Source organism: Panthera onca, chromosome D1 (genome assembly GCF_046562875.1).
Source record: "Panthera onca isolate mPanOnc1 chromosome D1, mPanOnc1 haplotype 2, whole genome shotgun sequence".
Taxonomy (NCBI): Eukaryota; Metazoa; Chordata; class Mammalia; order Carnivora; family Felidae; genus Panthera; species Panthera onca.
The window spans coordinates 50,050,215-50,072,200 of record NC_138348.1 but is presented as its reverse complement, the minus strand read 5'-3'; the positions used below and the strand labels follow the sequence as shown (position 1 = coordinate 50,072,200).

Sequence of the window (21,986 nt, the reverse complement as noted above, 5' to 3'; positions counted from 1 at the left end):
AGGACTGCCAGAAGTATAGATGACATCCTGGATTTGTGATTGGCCTCTGAAGTGGGGAAAGTCTTGTGAGACTGAGCCCTTAATCTGTGGGAGCTGATGCCAGAGAATGTCAGAACTGAGTTAAATTGTAGGACACCTAGTCGGTGTCCATTGAGAACTGGAGAACTGCTGGGTGGTGTTGGAAAACATACCAGAGCAGTACAAATAATCTTAATAAAGTGTAACTCTATCCTCTCTCTAGAACACAGCAATCCTTGTGATCTTCTCTGCTCCTCTCCAACCTCTTTCACCTGTTTGTTCGTTCATTCATTCGTTCATTCATTCACTCACTATTCACTTAATAAGTATTTGCTAAGCATCTGCTACTAGGAACTAGCCCCTAACACATATTTTGATAATAATTATACTAACATTAATGATTTTTCATCAAGAAAGTAGTTCTTAATGAGCTCTATTAAGTCAGTTTGATTCCTTCATCAATTTTCTATTCACTAGCGTTAAACCAAGATTTGCCCCCCTTTCCTGTTTTTATTTCACTAGAATTCTTTTTTGTTTTTTTTTCCTAGCACTTAAAAAAATTATTTTTTCAACAACATTACTGGAATTATTTTTATTGGGATTATTTTTAAGTTTGAAGTGACTATTTGGTTCATGATCAGTTTTTGGCTCATATGAAATCTTATGAACTAGAGCTTTTGACATGGTTGAGATTTCTTTTGTGATAATTACTTCTACCAAAAAATGTTTCCTGAGCCAACTTTGGCAGATCTAAATTTTGTCAGGAAGATTTGATTCCTCCATCAAATCTTAGTCAATACCATATTTTGCCAGGTGCGATCTTAACTGCTGCCAGTTTTGCTTTGTGTTAATTATTTCAACCAATTTTGATTTTTTTTTCCGGGATATTTTTTAATTGTTACATTTTCAATAATATTACTAAGATGTTATTCTCACATGTAAGGCATATTTTGGCACTGATCTGATAAAAAATTCTGAGGATCAAACAGCAGTGTGAAAACATCCAGGGGACAAAAAGACAGGTGACACTCTGTACTTGGGCTGACTACCAGGTCAGAACCCTGTACCTGCAGGAGACCTGTCCACTGCCTTTTGCTCCTCCAGAGCCCTAGCTCCTGCCAAGACACCTCACAGATGGAAAACAGCTTCTGGCTTGAGTAAGAACCGTTGATTGCTAGAGACAGCCTCTAACTGACAAGCAAAGAGATGGGGTATAGCCCCGGCATCCCATCGTGGGCTGGAGGCAGCCTCTGCTGGGCCTCAGACTTTTCTACTCAGAAAGTATCTTAGAGACATTCAGCTGAGAGAGGGAATAGATGCTTCTTGGTGCCTTAGTTTCCCTGCCATAAAAGGAGGTAACTAACCAGGATCCCTTCAGGCCTGAGGCTGTGACTTGTGTTCACTGGCCTCCAGGCTCTGGGCTTGCTTCAGGGGTCCCCTCTGCCTCTTAGTTGTGGATCTGCCCGGGAACAGCTGGAAACCAGACCATCCACCTGGATTCAAATGTGGCAAGACCAAGTATGGAGGGCCGGAGGCCAGAGATGTCCTCGCCTGGAATCTCTACTTCTCTGACCCCAGGACACCAAAGAAAAAGCAACCTTGTCAGGATGGTTTCTTGTTCCTGGCCTTGGCCTCAAAACATTCGTTCCCCACAGTTATGTCTCCATACACAGTACCACTAGGCATCAAGCCGCCAGCAGCCCCTGTGATGTAAATAGTGAAGCACAGACCCAGAGGGTGGAAGGGGCCAGTCCGTGGACATACTGTGAGTTGGGGACAGAGCCAGGCTATGGGTGCAGGAGTCCTGGCTCGGCCCTGTGCTCCAGCTCATAGGAGAGCCTCCTCTAGTCCTGCTCCCATGTGAAGAACTCTTCAAGTGGTCTCCACCCAGGCTGCCCCAAAGATGCTGGCCCCCCCTGGCCTGGCAACAGCCAGGGGGAGGTTGAGGCCCTCAGTCCAACAGCCTCAGAAAGACTGGCTCAGGAGGAACCACCCTCACCTCCTCCCAGAGTCACCACTGAATGAGAAGAGAGGCCCTTAGGTAATGAACAGCTGCTCTGTAGGCTCCTAGTGTCCTCAGCAAACTTACCATCTGTCAAACAAGGAATCCAGAGGTTTCCATCCCTAGCCCTGGTCCCTGTGTGTGCTTACAATCAGTGCTACTGCCTCTTACCACTCGGGTCAGGGAGGCCTAGGAGTGTCTTTACCACTACCTCCCCAAGCTTATGGCAGGCAGAGGCCTGGTTCTCATCGCAAGTCTGCCACATACCAACTTGCTGGGCTATCCTAGGCAAGTGTCTTTCCCTCTCTGAGCACAACCTCCTCCTCTGCAAAATGGGTCTAGTGTTTGATCTTCCAGACTCCCAAGGGAGCCGTGAAGATTAAGTGAAAGGCTTTGAGACATCTGTGGCTTTCCCTGGTGTGAGGCAGAGGCAATGGGCCTCCTGGGGATGGAGCTGATATTTCATTCTCTCTGGGGGCGGCTAAACTGTTGGACACCTGAGGCCTGAGATGCTGTGCCAGAGGCTCACCTCTCACAGTAGGCTGATTTCTAACATGGTCCCAATGATCCCATTTTCTATTATTCATGCCCTTGTGTAATCCTCCCACTTCCTTGAGTATGAGCTGGACCTAGGGACTTGCTCCCAAGGAAGAAAATGCAGCCAAAGTGATGGAATGTCACATCTGTGATTAGACGTGTCACATCTTATAAAAGACTGTGAGCTACTGCTTGCTAGCAGACACTCTCTCTTGACGGCTTTAAGGAAACAAGCTGCCATGTTGGAGAGGCCCACGTGGCATGGAAATGAGAGCTGTCTCTGATCCACAGTCAGTTAGGAATGAGCCCCCCCAGTCCAACAGCCCATGAGGAACTGAATCCTGCCAACAACCAAATAAGTGAATGGGAAAGCGCAATCCCCAGATGAATCCCGACATGAGACCACAGCCCCGGCCAACACCGTAATTATCGTCTGTAAAAAAGACCCTGAGCAGAGGACCCCGCTAAGCTGCACCTGGGCCCCTGACCCATGGAAACCATGAGATTAAAAAATGGGTGTTAAGATGGTAAATTGTGAAATAATGTGTTACGCAGCAATAGGTAGCTAATACACTACCTCACTGGCGTACCACACAGGGCAGGAACCTCTCCTCAGGCCAGAGAGAGGGGACCCTGAAGATCCATCTCAGCCCTATAATCCACGTTGCTGTGAGTTTCCCTATGGAGTCCAGTCCTTGCTGTGGAGTACTCAGGGGAACCCAGAGGACAGAGCCCCCTTGCTTTCTGTTGGGCCGACCAGGAAAGCAGGCAGAGCTGACCCACCTCACCACGCCATAGCCCTAGGTCCTTTCCAAACAGCAATTCTCCTGGGTCTCTGAACCCCACGCATGTCTGGAGCAGAGTCAGTATTTCAAAGCACAACCACTTCCACTTTCTCCCCTGTTCCTCACTAAAACCTAAGGAAGGTTAGGGAACCGTACCAATCATCTACAAGACCATCAGGAGCCTGGCCAACTGAAGCCTCGATGGACCTAGCAGACGGTCTTAATCATACCTGTTTGACTAGTCGGAATTACGATTACCATTTGTCATTCAGAATCACTACACGGCAGAGGCAGGATCTGAACCCAGTCTGTGTGACTCAAAGCCCACGTGAGCTCCCCTTGTTTTACAAAAGGGAAAGCTGAGAAACAGGGCACTCCAGCATCCGGATGGCACCCGCAGGCAGTCCCCCGCATAGTCCTTCCCAGACACCAGGGATCAGGAATTGGACCTTGTAAAGATTCAGGGAAGGGAGAGACAGGACAAAGCACGTGCTTGGGCCCGAGCGGCAGCCACTTACATGGGAAGACTGGGTCTCCGTCCCCTCTCTATCAAGTCATCACACCAACGGGTGAGGCTGAGTTATTAAACCTCCCTTCTGGGGTGCCACACAGGTTTTCTCCACTGAGACTCAGAGCGGAGGGGTGGCTGCTCCCGCCACACAATATTAAAATGTCAGGAGTTTAAGGCCTGCGCTGGTTGAGTCATAAGTTATCAGCACCCAGTGAGGGCCAACAGAATGCCTCCCTTAAATTATTAAGCAGAAAGCGTCAGACTGTAATATTTTGCTAAACCGAAGTACAGACACAGACAAAGATGTCATTTCAATATTTGAAACCAGCAAGTTTAATTTAAAATAAGAGCAAACCAATAAGCTCAGAACATAGTGGTGTGTGAGAGGAAAATTATACTGTGAGAGGAAAAAAAGTGGAAGGACTTAAGAAATTTATAAAAGTAATCTCCAAGTGGAAATTAGAAATCAAGGCCTAGAAACAGAATAACACAAAAGAAATATTACTGTCCACTTTCTAAATCAATATAACACTGCTCCACGCCGGAATTACCATGGTAACTCAAGTAAAAAGAATCAAGCAATTCTTATTATTTCAAAATAAAATCACAGCCTGAAGCCTGGGTTTTATTACAACCACTGATAGATCGCTGGCTTGTATTTATCTGAAATATTGCTTTTCAATCAGCTGGTTTATGAATGTACACAGGCCTCTCACCAGCCCACTTACCGCCCCGTTTTGAGGTGAGGGGCTAACCAATGAATTGATTCCTGACTGACTGCATCTGCATACACGCCCAGGCTGGAGTCAGCCCTGGTAACCACGGAGCTTCTCACCCCTTCCAACCATCCAGGGGCACTGCAGGGCAGAGTGGAAAAGCCAGAGAAGGCAGCGGGGGGCTGACCTCATTGTGGTTCCCCTCCAGGCCTGCTGCCTCCAATGGCAGCCCCGAAAAACCACGCAGACAGCCAGCTTCCCTCACCTTGTCCCCAGGCATCCTGGCTGGCTGGAACACCAGCTGGCTCCACCTCTTCTCCCATGAACCCTCCCTGGGTGTCCTTCTCCCCCAGCTCCAAGTCTGTCAGTTGGAACAGGGAGGCAGCCGAGCGCAGAGAAGGACGGCACACTCTGTAGTCAGATGGCCTGAACTCAGGCACTTGCAGGTGGGGGACCTGCGACCAGCTAGCTACACAGCCTCTTTGGATGGCGGTTTTCTCATCTGTGAAATGAGGATAATACGAGCAGCTCTTTCTAGGGTGGTTCAGGGTATTATGTGAGATCTTACATGGGAGATGCTTTGGTGGACTGAGTACAGAAATGACCCCAATTCTCTACTCCTCCTGCTGGTATGTATGCACACCCTTTGTAATGTGAGTCTCTACCTCTTTCCTTTAAGGGCAGAATCTGACCACCCCCACCCAGTCCCTGAACTTGGGCTGGCCTTGTGATTTATTTTGGCCGACAGAATGTGGCAAAAGCGAAACCTGTCAGAACCAAACCTCGGCCTCAAGAAACCTTGTAGACTTCCACTCTACCTCCTGACCTGTCTCTGCCATGAAAACAGGCTGGAAGGGCTTGCTGGATGATGAGGGACTTGTATCCCTGGTGTCCAGTGGATCGGCCATCTGCCAGGCATGAGAGAGTTCAGTTGAGACCCGAGAAACTGCTCAGCCAAGCCCAGCCCAAATCACTGACTTACAGATTCAAGAGCCAAATGGATACTTGTTGTTTTGAACCTCTGAGTTGGGGGTGGTTGGTTACGCAGCAATGACTTACTAACACACACACAGTGCACAATGCCTCACTTTTAAGTAAGGGTTCAGTAAAACAATAGCAAGTGTGTTTCTATGACTCCTAAAGACTGAGAAGCTGCAGCCAAAGAGATCAGACTGTAAGCTCTGCACAAAGCAATGTTGCTCCAGAGGCATGAGGCTTCCTGGCTTATCAAGTGTGTACGTGGACGTTATCATTCCCATTCTAGAGACGTGAAAACTGAAGCCCAGTAAATTGTCTGAAGTCACATAGCAGTCAGCTGGGACCTAGTACTCAGGTCTCCTGAATCAGGCTGTACTCGAAGACAGCAGGCCACTCAAGACAGCTCAGTCGGGAAGAGGCAGGAGTTAGGAGCCAGTGACCCACTCTGACCTGGCAGGCCTGCACTCTGACGCATCTGCCCCTGCAACCTAGACCGGCCTGCTCACTCCTGTCACATCACCTGCCTTTACTTTGCCTCAAGTTGTGTCAGCCACTGTGGACTCCTGCCTTAGACAAAACACAAAATGAACAGACTCCAACAAGAGACCAGCTTGTTGCTAGGTAGGGTGGATGCGACTCTGAGCATGGCTTGGAATGGTCTGTAAGAGGCTCTGACCACCTGTAGGCTCCTGCAAGGTCATCTACAGGGGAAAGGGCATGCCAGGCGAGGGGAACAACATGAACAAGAACACAGTGGTAAATGCCGGAGTCCGCCTGCAACACAAAACCAGAGCGAATACGTTAGCCCCGCACTGGACAGCTAGCATGGCAGAGGGTCTCAGGCATCATGTCAGGATAGCAGAGGCTGGGTTCCTGGTTGTAGCAAGAACCAGGAGAAGGATGCTAGGTGGGATGGGAGGATGGCAGTGGCAGAAAAGAAACAGGTGGGTCCAGAGCCCCAGATGAATGCAATCCAGGGGTGTGCTGATAAATACTTAACAATTGGCTCTCTGAGAAAAAGCCCTTATTTGTATGGTTTGCCGATTTCCACGGTATTAATACTCCCACCATGGCTGATTTCAAGCTATCAACCTGATGCCACGGAACTCAGAGTTGGGAAGAGATGTGTAGGCCAGTGCAAGTTGGCTCCACTGGTGTGGTCCTATCCTGAGTGCAGACCTGTCAGGAAAACTCACCCTAGCAATGCCATGAAGAGTTAAGCGTGAGGGTGGGAGGATGTCCTGCATGCCTCCATGTCCTTCAATTATAGACACGGCAGGTAGGATGGGTTACATGCCATATGCACCTTTGGGGTGCTCTGGTCCATGAAGGCCCAGGCCAGGTTAGAGCCCATCAGCACATGCCAGGAGGACTTCCATTTGAGGACAGAATCGTGTCCTGTGGGCTGTCGGCAGGCTGGCTGGGGCCACAACTGGGATGCTCAGGCACCCGGTGCCAGTATAGCTGATGTCTCGCCTAGTCAGAGTTTTCTACCACCTCATCATGCCTTGGAGAGAGGGTCAGAGGTCATGGAAGCTGGGCACAGAGCTCAGAAAGGTGCTGAATCTCTGCGCTCCCTACAGAACCCTGGGCAACTCTCCTGCCCACTTTCCTCAACTGTCCCCCTATAAATGGATGGGCTTGCAAAGCATGGTCTTGAAGGCTTCTTCCTACAATGCTATCTGCCTTGGAGATCTGGACAGTGGTAACTAGTGAAGACAGCCTGCCTCCTGGATGGCAGTGATCAATGGCCATGATGGGTAAACTGGAAGAGGGAGAGTGAGTGAACAAGGCACCAAATCGGGTGCCAGATTATTTGATCATACTCCAGCTGTGTGGAGAACACTTCACACAGGCATGAGGCCTCCTGGTTTATCAAATGTATACACAGATATTATCTTATTTAATCCTCATTAACAACCCAACCATTTAGACATGGTTGTTCTCATTGTGGAGATGAGATGGTATGGAGGCAAAGCAACCTCAACATCAGGTGGGCATGGAACACAAAACCACAGTGGGCACGTTGGACCTGCACAGCTTAGCAGAATGGTGGAGGCAGCAATGAGCCCAGTGGTGCCTGGCACACTGGGGAACCAATGCCCTTTTCCTCTACCTTCCTCCCTAACTCCTTCCAATCTCCTAGCACCCCTGATCAGGAGTTCCTCTGGTCCCTGGAGGTGGATCTGAACAAAAGCCTTGGCCTGCGGGGTACTTATGGGCAGGTCTGCCCTGGTGGATATAGCTCTGGAGGGGGTCTGCATTTGGTGGGGACCCCAACATGGCTTGGGTCGTGTCCCTGGGAGGCTCTCCAGCTCCGTCTCCTGCTCAGAGGAGGCCTGGTCTGTCCATCCATGGCCACTTCTCAACTCTGGCAGCCAGGTGCCCGCGGCCCACTGCTCTGAGGCCGAACCTCATGTTCCTCTGCCCACGACCACAGAGGGGTAGCCGCCAATGCTTGCTGGCAATCATTCATCTGTTCCAAGGGAGAGAGACCAAAATAGATCTCCTCTTGGTCCTGCTCACAAATGGGGCCTGCTGGGAGGCTCCTTAGATGGAAGTGGGTGGGGCAGCCACCTGGTCTGACTCTGGGACACTGGCTGGGGTGGGGAATCAATTCTCTGAGGGATGAAAGGCAGGCCCAGGTTCTAGGAAAATGCGCACTTCCATGTGCTAAAAGCATCTTTGTGGGACATGTTCAGAAAGGGAGAGAGAGACCGTAAGAGAGACAGGCAGCTCCTGCAGCGACAGAGGCCAAGTGAGCGGCCACGTCAGCGCCAAGCCCCGGCACGCAAAGGGTGAAGCTTTTAGGCGAGCAGCGGCCAGTGATCTCAGCTTCCCCCAGTCCTAATGCTCCTGAAAGGCTCTCTCCCACTCCCTGTAATTGGGCATCAGTAGTTAATGCAGTATTGACTGCATTACACGCTCCCGTGCCTCCCCTCACTAATGCCAATTGCATCACCTTGTACAGTCACCGGCTTGCTTAGCCAATAGCCGTTAAAAGCAATCCAAATCATGAATCATATGGGAAACTTTTAGCAAGACACTGCCATCCAAGGAGACAATTTACAGTTGAGTTAATCTGGGTACATTAGCGAGACATGGATTCTGGACGACAGACCAATTTATGTTGTTTCCCTGTCCCCCACCCCCCCTTAGTGCTCCATGTGGGCAAATGAACGGAAGAGCAGGGAACAGAGAAACGCACCTGCTTCTTTACCCAAGGCTCTGGGAGGGGGTGAGGGAGACCCATCTTTACAGGCTCTCTGCCTGGCTGAATTGGGGCAGGAAGGGTAAACAGCTGTACATGCTGCTCAAGATCTGTGAAGCCTTGTTTTCAGCAGCGAGGAGGTAGCTGCGGCCGGAGCTGGCATGGGAGCTACAGATGGAGACCCTTCTCTTCTAGGCACCAGGCAAGTGTCAGGCCTGGGCCCCATGCTATTGGCCTCACAAGGCCTTTACCAGTCCTCAGTAGGCACCAGTATCTGCTGGACTCTGACTTCCTGCTGACCCACTGGGGTCTCTGGCATGGAACAGCACCAGGGCCCACTTCCTGCCTCTATCTCTGGGGCCAGGAAGGTCCTGGCCACACTCTGCTAGGAGAGACCCCCAAGGACTCTTCTCAGTCCAGAGCGTGATGGGCTATCCCAGGAGGCCTTGCCAATGGCTGAGCAAAAGCTGGTCAGTACCCAAGAATAGCCAAGAGCCTGCCCTGGTGGATCAACCAGGTCCACTGTGGAGGTCACACTCATAGTGGTCATTAACAATTGAAGACTCGCTGTCTGGCCCTCCTCAGTCCAGCTCCACTGTTCTTAGGCAATTTCACTTATTAAAAATGCTCTAAGGATCATGTCTGGTGTTTAGTTCTCCAATTTGCCTGCTGTGCCCTGTGGTCACTCCAGTCTTCCGGCTGGGCCTTTCCAGAGGCAGCTTACCTGCCCTTCTCTAGCATGTACCCGGTCCAACAACCCCGAGAGGGTGCCCTCTGCATCCTCTCCTGCCCAGTCCCAACCCAAGGCTCTCACTGCTCCTGGGGCTGCTGGACCCTCTGCTGCCTGCCTCTACTCAAGGGTCTCTTCTCCAATGGCCTGAGGGCTAATCTGGCTCTCTGTGCTCAGAGCTCCCTTTGCTCTCCTAGATTGCAAGCCTCTCCGGAAGGCCCGCAGCCTAGTGCCAGCTCAGGCACAGGTGCCAGGGAAAGAAGGGCTGTTTCTCCGGGAAAGTTGGAGCAGGGCTTCCTTTGCTGACAGGCAGGCCCGACGGCATTTAGAAAGCCTGGACCCTGAGTTCCAGTAAAGTGGAGATGGCTAGGCCAAGAGCAAGCGTCCAAATGAAAGCAATTAATCTTAAAACCAGAAGTTTAACCATTTGCAAAACAGATCTTTCCTCTCTGTGGTGGCCCTTCACTGCTCGACCTAATGGATTACTTTATTAATAATGCACTGTGCTTAAAAGCAAAAAAAAAAAAAAAAAAAAATTTTTTTTTTCTGACGATTCAATACTTCAGAAAGTCTCTTAAACCCGTTGCTACGGCAAAGCGATTGATATTTTATTATCTTTCAGAAGTGCAACATGAAAGCCCCGCAGCCCAGCAGAGCAAGAGCTTTGGTCCTCGGTAGCTGGCAGACCTGACTTCAACCAGAGGAGCCCCAGCCCCTTCCAACAAGATGCTGTCAGGTGGAGAAAAGGCATTGGGGGTGGTTAATAAGGGCCCGAGTCCCTGCTGCAGCCAGACAAAGGGTGCAGTGCTGCATCCCTGAGAGACATGCTTCTTGGGGGCCCTGGGGGCCAATGCTGCCACCCAGCTCACAGGGCCACCTGCTGAAAGGGGTAAGTGCCAGGAAGAAATTAGGCAGCAGGCACAGAGGGGCAGGTGAGCAGATCTAGAGTCTTTCTCCCTTCCCCTACTGACGGTGCCACCCGCAGGGGTTCTTGGAATTGGAGGAAGCCAGACTCTAATATGAAGTGGAGGGAAGATTTACGAGCAGAAAGATTGCTTTTGGAGGACACCTCTGGGCTGGGCAGGACAAGAATCAAATGGCTCCTCAGGGCCCCAGCTGTCTACCTTCCTTGTGCTGTTATGGGCCCCCAGAGCTCAGTGGTATGAGCTGTAGTGGGCACCACACTGCTTAGACTGGACAGAGAAGGGGACCAAGGGGCATCCTGAGCTCCCCTCTGCAGATCTGGTGGAGATTAGGGGAAACACATATGCCCAAGTGGTTGAGGTGCACTGCAGTCTGGAGGCAGGAGACTGGCTAAAATGACCTCCAGATATCTATTCCCATTCAGGGCTCATCTGAAAATCTTGAGTATCACAGAGCTCAAAGGAAATCTGGGATGCCTGCACAGGGCACTACCTAGGTGGCAGTGGTGGAGGTCATCTTGTCCCAGGAGAACAATCTCCCTAAGGCCTCCCAAGGATAGGGTCTGGGTGTTTTCGATTTCTGGCTTGGGCCTGAGGAGCCAAGCATGCCAAATAACCATGGCTGAAGACATACCTTGATTTCCACATGCTTTCCATCATGAGAGTACCTCCAGACACCAAGGAATGACCCTCTGCACTATCTTCTGCAAGCCCCTCATTTTACCAAGAGGGAAAGTGAAGGCTAGATATGGGCACAACAAAAAGCCTCCTCCCTCCTGGCCTGCCCTGACCTGGTCCCTTCTCCTTTTCGTTACACAGACCTGTAGAAGCCTAGTCCTATGACAGCCCACATGGGGACCCTGGAGAGAGGTAGAGCATACTAGAGATGGAGGTTACATCCATCCCAGCCAGACCCTGGCAAATACATTCTTTTGGCCAGAAACACTTAGTTCCCCCTTGCCTCTCTTACTACATACATGCTGAGAAATAGCCTTCGTGGGCTTACTGGCCACAAGGCTCCTCCACACGTGACTCCCAGACCAGACCCTTTAAATGCCCCTCCCTGATGAAGGTCTTAGAGGCAGTGGGGAGGCTAGGAGCATCAGCATGTGGTAGCAGCAAAGGGCACACCCTGTGTGACCTTGAGCAAGTCACTGAACTTGGAATTTTTACTAAGTGACCATGTCAACACCACCACTGACCTGGTGGGCAGAGGGCCCAGGCCAGTAAAGACTGACTAGCAGAAGGTCAGAGAATGGCCACCATGGTCAATCAAAGAGGATTCCTGCTGACACACAGCAAAGCCACCTTCTCAGTTCCTTACCAGAAGTCAGGCGACAGCAGGGGTGCCAACAATTACATACTAATCTCCCTACAACACCAACACACCAGGCAACCCTCACCTATAGGGCAGGGGGGCCTGGGGCCAGCCAGGGAACTCCTACTCTTTGGACACTGGGTACTCCGTTTGGGTCACAGGGCACCCGCTTGGTTTTACCCTCAAGCGCAACGGGTTCCCCAATCTCTCCTAAACATACCAGGACACACACTGCAGGGCACTACCAGTCAGGAAGGCTTTGGGGTATGTGGGACCACCTTCTAGAGGCTTCCAGCAACCCTGGCCCCCTCTGTTCTGACCTGTAGGGCGCACTGAGGCTCTCGACCACAGCAGGTCATGGCACTGTTGCAGGCCGCTCCTGCAAGAGTGCTACTGGCCGGTGGCGGGACACTTGCTTCCTCTGGGCCAAACTCCCGCCTCCGCGCCCGGGGACGGGGAGATAGTGGGCCACTACTTGAGACGTCTGTCTCCCCGAGGGTCCAGCCGGCCTTCCCTTCGCCCGCCGGGCACCCAGGGGCAAGCGGGGTCTTCCCGCGCGCCCGCTGGCCGCAAGCTCTGGCGTCCAATTCTCCCGAAGCCCCTGATTTGCCCGCCGCTTCTACCCTCTCGGGTTATGCGGCCGGCGCGAGGGAGATGGCTGCGGTGAGAGGAGCGGCCGCAAAGACGAAACGCCGCGCGCGGAGCGCCACTGCGCCGAGATCCGAGGGGACCCGAGCCTGCACGCGGCCCCGCAGAGCAGCACGCGGCCGGCGCACAGCCCGCCCGCCCCGGGCTCACTCACCCCTCCCCCGGCCCCACCTGGCCGCCCCCGCCCTTCTCCCCCCGCGCGCCGCCCGCCCGGGAAGCCCTGCACCGCCTGGCGTGTGTGAGCCAGCGTCCCGGCGTGTGCTCCCGCGCGCCGCGGTGGGGGGCCAAGGGGTGCGGGGCGTCGGCCCCCCGCCCGCCACCTACCGTCCTCCTTGTCCAGCACCATCATCTCGGGCGCTCCGTGTCCAGCCGCAGCTCGGCTCGGCCGGGAGAAGGGCGCCGACTCGGGGCGCGCTTCGGCGGGGCGGCCGGTCCTCGGGCAGCGAGCGGGCTCTAATTACCCGCTTGTCCGGCTCTTAACCTAGATTGCACTCAGCTAGAATTACATTCAGGAGTGAAGCACTTCGCAGATACAAAAGCAGTCTCACCTACTTTTGTGCCTCAGAATTGCAAGGAACTACGAACTGCAATTTAAAGAGGGGGGGAGAGGGAGAGAGAACAGGGAAGAGAGGATCAGAGCCGTTTCTTTGATTCTCACCTTCTAAATGGCTCAATTTGCCCAGTATAATCTGTCTTAATGTAATTGCATTTGATAGCTCATAACCCTGGCTCTGGCAACGACACAGCTTTCAGCCTCATAAAGTGTTTTCCCCTCGGATTTAATCTGAATCTCAATCTAAAATTATATTCAAAGAGATGGGGGAATCTCGGCGGCCGTCTCCCGCTGCCTTTCTCCCTCAATGTATGAGGTTTGCACTCCTGCTACTGAATAAATGCACACATTTCCCGAGGCCCCCCTCCCTCCTGGGTTAATGGGGAGTGGAGACGCGCGGGTGCCCGGCTCCGCAGCGCCACCTGGAGGTAGCTCGGCCCCAGCTCGGCGCGTGGCTCCGCGCAGCACCCAGGGTCCTCATCCCAGACCCTTGGTCAGGTGTACCACCCTTGTCTGTCACTCACACCCCCTCAGCCTTGGTTTCTGCCCCGGGCAGATCTTTCTCTGACCTCGTGCCCTCGCTTCCTACCTGCTCTGCCAGAGGCTTCTGGTTGCTTCCTGGATTTTTGGCAAAGTTAACCCTCTGCAGGGTACAAACTCTCCCACTTTGAGTCTTAGGGCACCACCCTGACCCCAGCACCCCCCTCCCCTACCAGCAAGAGCATCCTAATTCCATAGGAAGTGGGATCCTGTCTCAGCTTCTCTCTGAGCGAGCGCAGCACGGCCTTGAAGGTTTTTCTCATTGCACAACTATTTATTGAGCATGTATTATTATGACACTGGTGATACAGCAGTGAACAAAAGATTCCTGCTATTTAGGAGTTGAAAATTCTTCCTCTGTAATTCAGGAGGCAGGAGGGAAGACAGTGCCCATCTCCTCTCCTCCTGAACCCTACTTCTCTACTAGTGTCCAGACTGCCTACTCTAGGAAGGCCACTCTTAAATACCAAGAGGTTTTTTTTGTTTGTTTTTTGTGTTTTGTTTTGTTTTGTTTTGTTTGTCTCGACAGTACCAAGTTCCAGGAGGGGATGGAAATCTTAATGGATTTTTTTCTAACCCAAAGATGGCTTCGGATAGATGTGTCAGAGGCTCATCCCTGGCAGACACTTCTGAGGACTAGACCCAGGCAAGGAGAAGGAAGCCGAAGTCCCTGGAGGATCAAAGGACCGCCAGTTGGGATTTCATCCCATCTCTGTCTATTGCAAATGGTGAATCTTAGAAAATCACTTTATCTGGGCCTCAGTTTCCCTGTTTGTGTAGTGGGAGACATGTTCTGCTATCCCACGTTGCTGTGGGGATGAGTTAATGCATGTGAATGTGCTTTGTAAACTGTGGCGCCCCAACAGTGGGGGGACTTATTGGGTATAAATGAGACCTGGAGGCCAGGCTGTGCCCCTTAAGCCTTGGCAGACCACAATGCAACGTGCTTGACCAGGGTGGGGAATGGGGGAGCAGTACAGAGGCCCATCTTCCTCCATCCTAGGCAGGGAAGTCAGGCTTTGAGAAAACAGAAGAGGCTGCTTCTAATGAGATGCCTCATCCGCAGCTCCGATGGTTTCACTTTCCCCTTCATCTTGAATACTTAATCCTAATAGTCCTTGAGTATATTTGATGTTAAATATATCATTTTGCTCAGTCTCACTGTCCCTCAGGACTGCGAGCTTGATCTCTCCCCTGCCACCGCAGCCAGAGCTATATCCCGAGGGTCTGAGGGAGGCTTTGGCACTGCTGCCACTGGCCCATTTAGTAGCAACCCCTCACCCCAGCCTGAGCTGGGGGCCAGACAGTGTCACAAGCAATGGGCCTGACAGGCCGGCAAGGGCTAGGTTCTTGCTGTAGATGCCTCTGTGCTAGCTACCTGGAGGCATTCGCTCCACCAAGGCCGTGGCTTTACTCTCCAGTTCCAGGGCCCGCTTCTCCTCACTCTCAGGGTCTGGCCCTGACCCACAAACCAGGACTTGACTAGCTAGAGGCACTTTCCCACTCTTGTTCATGTGGTGTGCTGGCGACTCTGTCCCAACACAGCTCCCCCAAGACTCCAACGTGCCCAATTAGCAGCCACCCAACCAGCATCCCTCTGGGGAGTCAGGGGCCCTGTGCCCCAACTCAGGGATTGGAGCAGGCCTGGGGTGCTGAGCTAAAGAAGCTGGTAGGATAGATCAGCAGACCGGTGCTGTGTGTGAAGGGCTGCTCATGTCCATACACAGCTCTCTCTGCACGCTCTGTTGTCAGCACTGAGCTTCCACAGTGATCTGGAGAAGGGCCTCTGCAGAGACCTTCCCACTTTATAGAGCTACCCAGCAAGCCTTGGAGTAAGGTTTAGGTGACTTGAGCTTCTAGCCAGGAAGGGGCCTGCTGGGCTGACATAGTCAGGTATGAGCCTCACCCTCATCCAGCAGCCAGCCACCCTCTCAGCACATGGGGAATTGCTGGGTGCGCAGGTAACTCCTGTGCCCAGGCCTCCCCCACCTAAGCCGCCTCCAAGTCCAGAGGCACACCTGCAACACCAGAGTGGAAGCCTCAATCCCTTGGGGGAAGTAGTGGGACTCCAACACAGTCCACAGCTGATGAGCATGTACTCTCAAGCCAACATTGCCAAGAGTGTTCCAGAATGTCCTTGAAATGCCTCTGAGGGCAGCAGAGGGAGACCAGTTGATTAACCCCCAGGTTATGGTGAGGAGAAAGGGGTTTCTACTGGCTGCCTTTCAAAGTTTTGGGCAGGTCCTAGCAGTTTGTCACTGCACCTGGAATGAAAGTCCTAAGGAAGGGTTCGTGCACTGGGTCGGGGGGTGTGTGTGTGTTCGAGCAGTGGGGGAGACTCTATGCCTGAGGGCCTGGGCAGACCAGATATTCCAGAACTCAGTGGAGGCTGTCAGATGTGCCTCAGCCCAAGGGCCCTGCTTCCAACACAGTGCAGCTGTCTCCAAGGTGGGGTTACAAGCTGGCTTCACAGGTGACGCTCAGAAAGGTATTTGGAGTGAGAAGGGCCCCTTCCCTGTGGCCACCACAGCTGACAGGACAGAGTGACCCTACAGATTTTGAAGCACAATCAGGATGCCTGTTGGCCAAGTTCAGATGCCCTGCCCCGCCCCCTAAAAAGCAGTCCAAACACAGGAATTTGCAACCAGCTAGAGTGGAGAAGTACACAGTTGACAAACTTTCCTCTTTTGGTTTCTGGAAACCCCTCTAGGAAGCTGCAGTTATAATTTGTTAGGCCTTGTGGAAGCCTAGGCCAATTTCGCACACCAGAAAGCAGATCTCTCCCACCCTCTTAATGAAGGCCAATCCACCCCTGCACAACAGCACTGAGAAGGTTGTGGATGTAGGCTGACCAACTGTCTTGGTTTGTCCCAGGACTGAGAGGTTTCCAGGATACAGGGCTTTCAGTGCTAAAACCAGATGGTTCTGGGTAAACCAGGACAGTTGATTACCCCAGGGTAAGATGGTAGGCTGGGACAAGGGACTAGTGAGGCCAGAGAGAAAGGCCAGGCAGCCAGACCCTTCCCTGCAGACCAGCAGCTGCCTCCCAGCCTCAAATTTCCCTGCCTCACGCTTCAGAGCTTCATCTCCCAGGCACTAAGGAACTGCCCTAGCCCCTGGGGAATGATCCCATGGGGGCAGCGTGGCAGCGTGGCTCTGCGTGCTCCCGCCAGACTGGCAGCTACAATGGGAAAGCTGTGAGTTGGACTCAGGGGTGGATCCAGATTTTTTGAGAGCCAAGCTTACTTACGCAATTTGGGGCTGGGGTGCTCTTTAAGAAAAGGAATACAAGATTACTAACGCCAAATGACCACTGAAGGACTATGAAGCTTAAACTTCGTTAGCTTCAAGGTAAATCCGCCCCTGATATTCTGGATCTGGAGCCCTACCCTAGCCAGCAGGGCACCTCCCGACACGCTTGGCTGGGGGAACCCTGCCAGGGGTGAAGCAATGTCACCCATCCCGCAGCTATGAAGTTCCAGATCTGAGCGACCCCAGGAGCATGCTGGTTTGACTGTAGGTTCTCAGGGCATCCCCCTGGGGGAGCCGTTCCGCAGTCGGGTGAGGAAGGGGGGACATGCAAGACACCCACCCAGGGAGCCTGGGAGACCTGGGGCAGTGGGCACTGCGGGGAAGCCCGCGGCGCGGGTCGCAGAGGCGCTCCCTGTGTCTGCGAGGCGGCAAGAGCCAGAGAGAAAGTTCCGGGCCAGAGCGTGCGGGGCTTGCGAGTCCGGGGCGGCCCGGGGGACTTCCCAACCCCGCTGAGGAACCCCGGGGGCTGAGCCCGGCACCCCGGCACACTCGCCCGCGCGCACACCCAGCGCCGCGCTTCCGGGAAGCGGCCAGGCGGCCCGAGCTGGCCGAGGCCGACGCGGGGGGACGCTGCCTCCGCGAGGCGAGCGGGGTGGCCTCCGCAGGGCCCGCGCCGCCGCCCCCGCCCCGCGCCCGCCGCGGCCCTCGGCCCCGGGCACCTACCGTCCTCCTGGTCCAACACCATGGTCCCGCGATGGCTCCAGCCCGGCGTGGGCCGAGGACGCGGAGGGGCGCGCGGCTCGGACTCCGCGGCCGTCCGCCTGCGCTGCTCCCGCCGGCCCCGCGCGGGCTCCGCGCCCCGCGAGCGGCGGCCGGGGACGGGGGCGGGCGGACCGGCGCCGGCAGCTTAGCCCCGCGGGCAGGGAGCGCGGGAGGGCGTGCGCGTCCCGGGGGCGGGGGCGGGGGCGCGTCGGTCCGCCGCGGGGTCGCGGGAGCCGCGCTAGCAGCCGCTGCCCGGGCCGGGCCGGAGCCGCCGCCGCAGCCGCCGCGCGCCCGTTCTCCGTCCGCGCGGGCCGCGCTCGCCTCAGCTGAGTGCAGCCTGCGTTTCCCAGGGCCCCTCAGTTCCCCTGTTAATTAAATCAATTCATTATGCTCAGATCTGATTAGCGGCCCTTCCCCCCTTTGAATCAATTATTCAATACACAAACATAATTGCTTGGGCCAGAGGTGCCCGCCATTAGCTTATTTAACTCCAAGGACACTAATTACCCGCAGGGCACGGGAACTTTTCTCATTAATTCTGACAAAACACAAAAGCACAGCCAGAGTGTGTGCGTGTGAGCGACCGTGTGCGTGTGTGTGCGTGCGTGTGTGTGTGTGACCGCATGCCAGAGTGAGGGCTGCGCGGGGTGATGAGCCGCTGTGCGAGCCGAAGACGAGCCTGGGGGTGGCGGAATGTGTTGCGATCGCGGGTGGGAGTTTGAGTCTGTGGCCGCGCGGGTGTGAATGGGGGATCCGTGCGTGTGATGGTGAGGGACTGCATGAGTGCATCGGGCTGGGTGTGGCTCTGGGTCTGGGAACCGAGGGTTCGGGGTTGAGATCCAGCACAGGAATGGTGAGATTGTGGGTGTTTCTGTGCGTGACTTTGTGAACGTGACTCGGTGGCTACTGTGGTGAGCGCCCCATCTCCTTTCTGTTTTCATAACTGCCCCAGCATTGCCCGCTGCACACTCAAGCCCATGGGGTGTGAGTGCAGAACACTGAAGAGAAAATGAGAGGATCAGGAAGTGGTGGGTGCTGTTTGTGCACTTGTTGGGCTATGCTCCCCCCTCCCCCACCAACCCCAACTACCCCCCCCCCACTCCGCCCCTGTTTTGAACCCCAGGTTCCCATTGCCCCCGTCCTTGGCGCATCTCGGTACTGCCTCCTCCTCACCCCCGCTTTTATCCCACAGCCCTCCCAGCCTCTGCCCCTATTTCCACAGGTGCCTGACACCCAGGCATACCCCCACCGAACTCCACCCACCCTTTGCCTAGTTCTTCCCTCCTGTCTACAAGGCTGAACCGAGGGTGTGTCTGTGTGGTTGACCAACTTCACATTTTACCTCCCAGGAAATCTCTATTGAGAGAGAGCCGGTATGAGAGCCCACAGAGGCAGGGACACAGAGGGTAATTGATTCCCCCAAATTAGGTTTCTGCTTTCTAAAGACCAGTATTGTTCCTGTTCTCAATGTGCACAGAGGTATTGAAGATTTCCTTTTTGTTTCCTCAGGCAATGAATGAGCTTAATCCATTTGGCTTTATAAATCAGGAAACTAATATTCGCTCCTTCCATAGCAGCTTTTTAAAAAATTTAATTGGTGTGGGGGGGCACAGTTTGTCACCCTTATGCGGTTCCCAAGCCACCACTTATCAAAACACATTCTGACTGAGGGGCGGAGAGAGGGCTGAGTAGGGGTAGGGGGGGGAAGGGGAGGCTCATCCTGATTCTCCCTGCCCTCATCCGTCCTTGCATGTGGACCCACACAGTATCTGGAAAAGTTTGTGAAATGATTGCATTATACTCACTTTGGTGAAGGAAAGGGGTGTGTAGAGATGCTCTTCAGAATCATCTTCCAAATCTGCTACTTGCAGTCTCCCACCAGGGCAGAATGTAACCACGCTACGCGCAGAGTTGGCAAATCCTCCTCTTCACTGTCCTGTAGTAGCCATAGAGTCACCTTCCTGTTGCCAGGATCTGACCCTGCCTCACTCCTTCTCAAAAATCTTCCATGGATTTCCAATGTCCCCGTGGCAAAACCCTAACTACTCATCATTTCAGGTCTTTCACAAGATCTGAAGAAGCCTTTGCGACCACCACTACCCCTTGCCTCAACTGATATTTATTGATCTCCAGCAACAGTCTTTACAGCCCTGCCCCACCTCTGGACTGCTTTGCCGTGATTGAACACACCCTGAATTTCAGGTTCTGGCTCCTGTGACTCCTCTCATGGGATCCCTGTGCTTAGAAAGCCCTTATCCATTCCTCCAAATCCTCTAAGGAAACAGCCCCTCTATGTTCTTCTGAGTGGGTGTCACTGTGTGAAGGCTGGATTGCTGAGGGGTATGTGGATTATTTAGTTGAGGCCTGGGGGATAAGATCAGCCCTTGAGGGGGGTGTTTCAGCCCTCCCCTGGAGCAGGAGGAGAGATATGGAATCAAGACACCAGGTCACTAGAGAAAATGGGAGCTGCAGAGTCAGGAGAAGGAACTCTGCTTTCCTGAACTTTAGATACAAGAATGGTGGCTCAGAAAGAGAGACACTTGGGCATCATGTTTCCCCCCCAGGGTCTCAGATGGCATGGGGCCAGAACCCAGGCACATGCTTCTTCTGGAGGCCCCATGTTTGGAGCGCCATACTGTTTAGTTCTCTGTGTAGCAAGGCATGGCCACTGCCTACATCAGTGCTGGCTGTTCCCTACACTAGGGCATCTGGCCAAGGGGGCAAGAGGGGGCTGAAATTCTGCCCTCTCTGCTTTATAAGCCATGTGCCTGGTGTAAGCCACACTCACCAGAGAAAGTACTTTTTCTAAGTTGTGCAAAGGCACCATGTGGGCTAGCATGGCCCTGCAGTTGGGAATCTCTGCCTGGCTGGAGTTCACACCCACAGATGCCAGCCTGAGAGGTCACCCAGCCACCCCTGCACCCACCCTCCCTTGAACCAAGGATCTGGTGAGCTCTTAGAAGCCCAGTCCTCTGGTTTTCATAGAGAAAGAGAGTGTTCAGAGAACTTAATCATCACGGAGTGGTCAGGGATACTGAAACACAAGTCCAGCCCCACTTCTGAATGTATACGGGCCTTAAGCCCTGGTCAAGACACTGAAATCAGTCCACAGCGAGATTCGGACATGGACAAACCCACCATAAGGACCAAGGTCCCTAACAGGAGCCATGTTGGAGGGGACAGGATGAGGTTTCTGAGAGGAGATCGTCATGAGGGACCAGACTGAACTGCAAGGCCCGGAGTTTGGTGGGACCTCGTAGTTCCAGGTACAGTGCTAAGCTGGGCCTGGCGCACTCCCAACCCGCGCCCCAGGAAGAAGAGAACAGTAGTACAAATGAGGAACCGAGTCATTCCGGGCCCACAGCTTTGTGATTTGAGCATGCCTTTTCCATAAACCAACATGTTCTCTGAGTTTTCCACATTCCCCCGTGGACATTCCCTTTCATCATACTTATTGCCAGTTCTCCTCTTTCATCCAAACTTTAACTGTTGGCCTTCCTGAGGAGTGGGTCCAAAGCCTTCTTATGACACCTTCCTGTGGGGTGCCATCCACGGTTGTCCTTGTGTGTCACCTGCACTCAGGATCTCTCCCTTGACTCCTACTCCAGTGTTTCCAAAGGCCCTCTTGACATCTCCACTTGGATGTCTCAAAGGTGTCTTAAATTTTAAAATTCGAATTGAACTCTTGATATTTCTTCCAAATCTCTGTTCATCTTGTTTTAGTAAACCAGCCACTCAGTTCTTAATACCAGAATTTCCCTCAAGCCAGGAAAAGTAAAAAAAAAAACAAAAACAAAAAAACAAAAAAAACAAGAAAAAGGGCACCTGGGTGGCTCAGTCGGTTGAGCATCTGACTTCGGCTCAGGTCATGATCTCATGGCTTGTGGGTTCGAGCCCCGCATCAGGCTTTGTGCTGACAGCTCAGAGCCTGGAGCCTGCTTCCGATTCTGGGTATCCCTCTCTCTCTCTCTCTCTCTCTCTCTCTCTGCCCTCTCCTGCTCATACTATCTCTCTCTGTCTCTCAAAAATAAACATTAAAAATTTTTTTTTAAAAGTAAAAAAAAAAAAAAAAGAAAAGAATGAAAGAAAAGAAAAAAAAGACAAAAAGTAAAGCTAAGTATATTAGTTTATTACACTAATGTGAAGAGGCTGAGTTCTATCAAAAAACAGATTAAGTTGAAAAATAAAATACAGTCAAATGCTATTTATAAGACATACTCCCAAACAAGGTGACAAAGAAGAGTAAAAATAAAGCCAATGGGCAAAGATATACCAAGCAAAGATACACCTCTCAAATGCAAGCAGGGAGGGAACAGAAACAGCAATATTCATAGCAAACAAAGCTAACCTCAAGGGCCAAAACATGAGCTGCTCGGAAATGAAGAAACACTCTCTTGAAATTACTACTAGATCAAAAATAAGATCAAAACTAAAATTGCAAATCGTCTACTCATGAAAAGGAGAACACAGAGTACCATACAGAATTTGTCGGACACAGCTGT

The 21,986-nt window shown here is 52.8% G+C and overlaps 1 protein-coding gene across 2 annotated transcripts in view; it reads right to left on the bottom strand.

Moving 5' to 3' along the window:
- LMO1 (LIM domain only 1) overlaps nt 1–17,673 on the bottom strand; it is a 41,797-nt gene extending 24,124 nt beyond the window's left edge. Inside the window, exons 1-2 of one of the 2 annotated variants that reach the window (XM_060605936.3) lie at nt 17,446–17,655; nt 12,702–12,961 (exon numbers count right to left, since the gene is read on the bottom strand). In XM_060605936.3, coding sequence (XP_060461919.1) covers nt 12,702–12,726 — 25 coding nt within the window. In that variant the 5' untranslated portion in view covers nt 12,727–12,961; nt 17,446–17,655. Of the gene's footprint in view, nt 1–12,701; nt 12,962–17,445 lie in introns of both variants that reach the window. The other variant, XM_060605937.3, reaches the window with a different exon arrangement.
- Between the last annotated feature and the right edge of the window lie 4,313 nt (nt 17,674–21,986).